The 7,671-nt window shown below is 38.6% G+C and overlaps 1 protein-coding gene across 1 annotated transcript; it reads left to right on the plus strand.

The window, feature by feature from the left end:
• Positions 1–1,014, plus strand: LOC141585783 (MLP-like protein 31). The gene is made up of 2 exons (XM_074406833.1): positions 1–240; positions 582–1,014. The coding sequence occupies exons 1-2, from the start codon at positions 54–56 to the stop codon at positions 851–853; spliced, it is 459 nt and encodes a 152-aa protein (XP_074262934.1). The 5' UTR covers positions 1–53; the 3' UTR covers positions 854–1,014.
• Positions 1,015–7,671: the final 6,657 nt, after the last annotated feature.

Raw genomic sequence — 7,671 nt, forward strand, 5'->3', positions numbered from 1 at the left:
ATTCTAAGATTAACTATTTTCTTAATTACATTTCTGTTCATCAAGTAATTAAGATGGGTGTTACAGGGACGCTTGAAGTAGAAGTCGACATTAAGGCGTCGGGAGATGTATTCCATGAGCTCTTTGGAACTAGGCCTCACCATGTTTCCAACATTGTTCCTCATCATGTTCAGGGTTGTGATCTCCATGAGGGTGAATTTGGTGAACTTGGTTCTATTATCAAATGGGACTATACTCTTGGTAATTATCCTTAATACAATTTTTTTTAATGACGCTTCACAAGCTTATAACTGAGAAATACGACCATTTTATAATAAAATGTACTCTATAACCATTATTTCATAAATAAAATTTACTAGTAAATGGGTACTTTTCATCATAAAATAATCATATTTCCTCCGCCACAATAAAAAGAGACCAACTGTTATCCTCAAAAACTCGGCCTTTTTGTTACTAGGTTGTTTAGACAACACAAACTCACTAAAGATTCATGATGCATGCTGTATGAAGAAGTCTATTATTCGACGATTTTATTATGAGAATAAAGCTAATTACATACGATTTTGTTAATATATATGTAGATGGGAAAAAATCTGTTGATAGGCACATGGTTGAAGCCATAGACGAGGAGAATAAGATGTTAAGAATGAGATTGTTAGAAGGATCAGATTTGCTTCAAGTGTACAAGAATATGAAAATAAGTCTTCATGTGATACCAAAGGGTGATATTGACGCAATTTTATGGAAAATAGAGTTTGAGAGGTTTGACGATTTTGGGCCTTACCCAACTAATGTCATGGACTTTATCATTAAGCTCACCCGAGATCTTGAGGCCCATCATGTCAACGAATAATTGACTGATCCGTTTTTGTGTTCGGAGAAATTCTTGGTTACACCGGTGTACCTTAGAATTTTGCATTGTGTTTGTTGGGTGTGAATCGTGTGATGTGTTGTTGTTATTAATATGATCATTTATGTGCTTTGTGCAACATGTAAATTAGTGAAATGTTTGTTTCGGGGAGTGAATAAGTGAAAGCTTTGGATTAAGAGTACTGTATTGTATTTGTATGTGAAATTTAAGATTGTTTGTGTTTGGCAGTCTATATAAATATATTACGAGTACTTATTATTTTTAAGTAAAATAAGTGTGTTATGGGAGGGTTTAATCATGATACTCATATTAAGTTTTAACCTTTAAAATTTTTTTTTTTTCAAAAAACATAAAAGAAAATATTTGCTTTCGAATTTGGTACAAATTCGATAGAGTAAAAGCGTGATTTGGGAATAATAACAATTTTATAGAAGTATATTAAAAAATTACTCATTTAAGCTAAAAGTGTTCACGGGAAGCCATTAGTGACTATGAAGAAAGCTTGAGCGCAAAAGAAGAAAATGAGTAATTTAAGAGAAAACAAGGTTGAATAACACATCCAGTTTGTGGAGAAAGAAATAGTGATGTACGTGTACCCCTTGTAGTGGGTGGGTGAAGATGTCAGCAGGTTGAGAATGAGGGAGAACTAGAGCTGTTTATGGGTCGTCCTGTTTATTAAAGTTGATCTATCCGACTACTAAATAAGTAGGTATGAATAAGACATTTTAAAAAAATTATAAAAGCTCAGCCCACTAACCAGCTAATCCAGGCCACTCATCGGTGGGCCAACACGAACTCGACCCATCTCTAACTCAAGCCCGCATTTAATCACCTAGAACATATATAAGAATGAGGTTAGACCAGCAAAGAAGTTGTTCACTCACAAAATGGCAGTGTAAGTCAACGTGTTTTGCACGCTCATGAAAAATTAGATTACAGGCGATGTGTATGGCAACATATTATAATAACATATTCAGTTTATACATGAGAATGGTAGATGCTGTAATACCCCCATCTACCAAACTGCCTTACCAAGGCTTACCTTAACAAATGGGAGCATTACCAACTCGGTTACCCGATGTAGTATATAAAAGATACCATAATGAAACGTGTACTGAATATAAATGAAGTTTAAATCAAAGTTACATAAACCAAATCTCGAATGTAAAATACAACTCAAACTAGATAAAAGAATGTCTAAATAACACCGGAAGCTAAAATGTGACTAGTCTCGATGGTGTCCCATCCAAACCCGCAAGCAAGCTCAAACATCAACACCTGCTAGACTCACTGCTCACCATTTGCCAGAAATATCAAATGGATCACCACAATTTTGAAAATACTACTTAAACAATGCTACCCCACTCCTACACTCCATAATCAACAATTGGCTCTCATAATCAACAATTTGAAGGGTCAGTACAATTACACAATTAATCACAACAGACACAAGGAATATGCAACACAATACTACTTAAACAATGTTACACCACTCCTACACTCCATAATCAACAATTGGCTCTCATCACAACGAGTAGACGGATTCCCTTCGCAACAGGCAACCCACCCCCGCCGATGTCAGACCGCAGCATTGGACATCAATTCCCCTCTCATCTCAACGAGCGAACCCAAGCTCTTAATGTGCACATCCCCTTGCGACGGGAGTCACAAGAGGCAAAACAAGGGGTTGAAACCATCTCCCGACATGGCTCACAATATCCAATCCAATACATCCAATAAACACAATCACAATAACGTAATACTATGATTAAACAATCACAACAACACCCAATGCAATTAACTATATAACCATACTATGTAAGGAAACCCTGCCTTATTCGTAAAATCGGAAAATAGCGCAAGACGATCTAGAACTGCTCCTCTACGAAATCCCCACCTAAACAATGATATATATGCAAATACCAATCAAAATCTACAACTATATAATCATATACCCCCATAACACCCAACTTAGGGTTTAACCAAACATAAGTTAAATAACGAACGGAGATCGGGACTTACTACGCAAATGGAATGAAAATGATAACTCCGAAATCCTAAAATGACGAATCCTTGCTTAGATGTATGGTGCATGATTAGGCTGATTAAAGAGTGTTTAGAATGTAATTAGGTTTTGCAAATGACGTTTAAGAACTGGTAAAAATGATTTTATAACCTCTCTAACCATCGTAATACAACTGCGAAAAAACGACTCCCAGGCCGGACACTCGGTCGTGTACCAGAGGCACTCGACCTTGCAAGTACGCACTAGTCGACCGAGTGTCTCACCAACTCGGTCGAGTGACACCTAGGCAGAAGCCTAACAGAAACACACTAGTCACTCGGTCAGACATACTCGGTCGAGTACAACCCACTCGACCGAGTACCGAGAGCCCAGAAACGCGTAGTATTACAGTCTTTCCTCCTTAAAAACGAACTTCGTCCTCAAAGTTTTTTTTTTTTTTGTTAAATGTAATTATTGTATAAAAATAAAGTGAAAATCGTTCCAATTTACAACCCGGGATCAAGTCATATATTCACCGTGGAAATATGTCTTAAAAATCCCCCAACCATTCCAGCGAACAAACTAACATAGACCAAAACAAAATCAAATAGGCCTAAAACTTAATCAAACTAATCCAGCTATCTCAACAAAACTCAGGAACTCATCGCCTTCCTTCCTTTTTGCCTTCTCCATCTGTTCCTCAGAAAACCTCAAAACATCATCACACCCAATCTTCATCGACTCCCCAAAAACTTAAAACCTTACAGATGACGTTTCTCAAGCCAGATCTGGTCTTTACTGGTAACAGGGGGCCTTATTCTATCCTTTTAATCGGTTTTTAATGTCCTCCTTAATCCGTCTCACCACTCGCTCAGGTCGGTCAATTACTCTCTCCACTCGAGCTTTGTTGCGTTGGAACCACATATGGTATAGACCTGCCCCTACCACCATATACTGGATACCAAGTTGAAACATAGATCCCCTGCTTCTCAAGCACCATTCCAAGGTTTTGGCACCAGGTATGTTCATACTTAGCTGATTATTTAATTCTTGAACGATCTTCTTGCTGTACACGCATTTTGAGAATAAGTGATCTTGTGTTTCCGCTTCACTAGCACAGAGGCAGCATATGGCCTCGTCACAAACCCTTATTCTTTATAGCTTTGCCTTAGTGTTTAGGGATTCATTGAAGATTAACCAGACAAGAATGGCGTATTTAGGTATTATCCAATTGTTCCATACCATTGTTGTCCATCTGACTGTAGGATGCTGCTCTCGGATCCACATACAGCATTTTGAGGCTGAGTATCCCCTTTCCTGGAAACACCATTTTCCATTAGTATAAGCAGCAGCCAAATCGTTCTTCGTTTTACAGATTTTCCACCAAGCCCAGCTTGAATCATAGGTAGGAGTATAATCCATCCAATTCCTATCTTTTATATATAATTGATGAACCCATTAGACCCATAGGCTGTCTTTCTTCTCAGCCATTGTTGTTAAACTCCCGATTCGGATCATAAGATCTTACGATTCTACGATCCAAAAAGTGGTGACCGATCCCGATCCTAGGCAGGATCTTAATTGAAGAAACCCAATTTGATTAAGCTAGTGTTGATGATGCCTTAAGACAAATTATTCTCATTGTTATTTAATTGTGTGCCTCTTAAGTTTAACCATGTAGCATGAAGCTCCAATTGTCAATTCAAGGTTATCAAGAATGTCATCATGAAGATCGAAGATGAAGATAGTCATTAGTGCTAATGTCATGTGTTGTAAGGTGATCGTTTAACACGAATTTACGTTTAGGTGCAAAAACAACAGTTGAGTCAACAGTCAATTAAGGCTCGTCTTTGAAAGAAATATTTCGAAAATATTTGAATCTTTGTTAAAATGCTTTCAATATTCACAAATGTTTTCTGGAAATATTTTGAAGTCTTTTAAAGAAAATTGAGCTTTCAATGACTTGCTAAGGAGTTTGCTTGCACAATAAGACACTTACTATAAATGGGTTGTTTGCTTTTACATTTATGGAAATGTTTATGGTTCCCATAAACACAACCATTTATGCTTGTTTCTTGTTGAAAAACCCAACCTATTTTTGTGTGTGTGCACAACCTGATTTCTTGCAATCTTAGGCACCGATTTCTTGAGGAAGAATACTCGGTTTCTTGGTGAAGATTTCGGTTGGCTTTGCATGTTGCCCAAGCAAACTACTTACATTATTTTAATCACTTGTGCTTATGAGTGTAAGATATTTTAATGTAAAGTTTACTACTTGAACATTATAAATAGATTGCTTAATTCATTTTTACAAGTGTGCAACAAACGAGTTTTAAACTTAAAAAGACTTAAGCTTTCAATCGAGTAAATTAACTTTGCAAAACCGTTTATCATTTCAAAATCTTTGAATCTTTTGCAAGTTTGTTTATTTATCTTTTGAGTCTTTTACTTGAGTTTGTTGTTGCACCTAGTCGTTTTAGTCGTGTTCAAGGATCCCGTGTTTTGTACTTAAACTTTATCTCCTCCGTTCAATTGAGTGAACAACATTGAGATAAGTGGTCTTGTAACAAACGTGTAGAACCAAAAAGTCTTAGGATAGAGTTATCCTTAAGCACGAAGTCTTCGAAGCGGAGTATCTTTTGAGCATGAAGTCTTTCGGCGGAGTAGCCCTGTAATACCTGCCCTTTTAGGGACCCTTTGACCATCGTTGACTGACCTTGGGAGCGGGAGTAGTCTTAGAAAAGTATGCCAAAACCTTCTTGGGCTGTGTGTTGAGAGTGGTACTCGATAGAGTAGAGGCTACTCGATCGAGTAGCTAGGGTACTCGATCGAGTAGGGGGCCACTCGATCGAGTATGTTGGGTACTCGATCGAGTACCGGGTTTTCAGCGAGGGTTTTATATTGCGTTTTGTTAAATCCGCATATCACTTCCGCCACTTTCCTCCTATCCTTCAGTCGCCTCTTTCCCTTCCCTTCACCTCAAAACCTCCATGGAAGCCTTTTTGAAGATCCTTGAACCTTAGGAGGGCGTCACTTGTGTCGGGTAGCGGTCTCTTGCTGAGTTTTCTCCCCAATAGGTATGTCATAATCATCATCCGTGTCTTTGTTCCCTATAGTTAGGGTTGCTTGTTAGTAATAGATATTTGTATGGTGGTAATAGGCTTTGCTTGGTCGCTGGATATGTTATCTGTCGGCATGGATTGGTTGCGGTTGCTTAAAGGTAGGTTCGCCTACTCAGTTTCTGTAGATGGTCTAGTGTGTCGGTCGTTATGATAGTATTGTGGTTGTTTGATATAGTGATTGCATCGTGACGACTGTGATTGTGTTTGTGATTGCTGTTGGTGGTTCTCGAGGCGTGTCCTCGGCTGAGTGGGGTCACTTGCGGGAGTGGCTTCACGCCCTAATTTCGCCTCCTGTGGAACCCGCCACAAAAGGGATGTGCACATTAATGGACAGGGTTATCGCTCGATACAATGAGCGGGGATTTGGTGGGTATGGCTGCGGTCCCCCACTGGCAGGGCTGGTCCAGTGGACAGTCAGTGACAGAGGTTGGTTGGATTATCGTGATTGCGTGTGCAAGGCTGGTAGTATCGTGTTGTTTTGATAGTTGTAGTTGCTCTTGCTGTGTCTTATCTCAGTACTGACCTTGTGTGGTTTGTTTGTTATGTGTCTGCCGTGATCCCTTATGGTGAGCAGTCGGTCTTAGCAGGTGTTGATGTTGTTGATAGCTGGAGTCCGGTCAGGGATGAGTCTCCACGAGATATGGCGGTCTTAGCGAGTAGTCCTCGAGTTGTACTTTTATATTGTTTTGGTTTAAATCACTTGTAATATAACTTAATAGTTCTTGTATCGACATTTGATTATTACTACCCTCGGGCAACCGAGATGGTAACGCCCGTATATCCTAAGGAAGGCCTAGTTAAGGCTCCTCTGAATATGGGGGTGTTACAAAGTGGTATCAGAGCGACGATTTTGGAACCTGTAACAAATGAATTTAATGAACGTAGCGAGTCTAATAAAATGAACCTGGTGTATGCGTAATGGGAGCCCCAGCTGAGGCTAGGTTTTGGTTGAGTAGGCGCCCTCATTTCAAAATCTTGGCCCCATGACACTTAAGCCAGTCACATGGTATGGGAATGTGGAGTCCGTGTGTCTATGTGTGATATGTATGTTAATTGTGCCGGAGCTACCTCCGGTTAAATCTTTGTTAGAACCAATAGGGGTATGATAGTGGTATTTGGGCTGCGTGTAGTAATCATTGGCGAAATAGTAGAGATTTTAGAATGATTAGTGAGTTTATATGATGGTTATGAGGTATGTGACGAAAGTTTATGTAATAGAAATGCGTGAAAATGTGGAATTAAATGTTGTGACACGAATAGTGAACTCGTAGGTGTTTGCTATAAGTTAATGATGATGGGAGTCATATATGAGTTTATAAATCCCACCGTAATTACTATGTTGATAGTTATAGTATAGTTGAGTTATAATTCGAGACATAACATATAGTAATGTGTTCATGCCTTATATGTGGGTCGAAATTTTTTTTTCCGCTGCGTAATATTCGATTCGTGCAAAATGAATTGCTTATGATGGAATGTAAGACATGTTTGAATAATTGGTTTAAAAAGTATGCAATTATGTGATAAGAGAAAGAAAGAATTGATGTTAACTATATGCATCAAATGAAGTGAACACGAGTTTAGTAGTAACGAGTAAAGTAAGTTTAAGTGTAAAATGATGGCGTGATTATGTTTATAAGAATGACTTGGTAGCAGGTAAACCGAGTTGGGCA

The sequence above is a fragment of the Silene latifolia genome, chromosome 6 (assembly GCF_048544455.1).
Source record: "Silene latifolia isolate original U9 population chromosome 6, ASM4854445v1, whole genome shotgun sequence".
Taxonomy (NCBI): domain Eukaryota; kingdom Viridiplantae; phylum Streptophyta; class Magnoliopsida; order Caryophyllales; family Caryophyllaceae; genus Silene; species Silene latifolia.

Excerpts from the sequence above, each read along its gene's own strand:
- LOC141585783 (XM_074406833.1), top strand. The coding sequence starts at position 54 with ATGGGTGTTACAGGGACGCTTGAAGTAGAAGTCGACATTAAGGCGTCG. Across the intron at positions 241-581 it reads CAAATGGGACTATACTCTTG|ATGGGAAAAAATCTGTTGAT; the intron begins GTAATTATCCTT and ends ATATATATGTAG.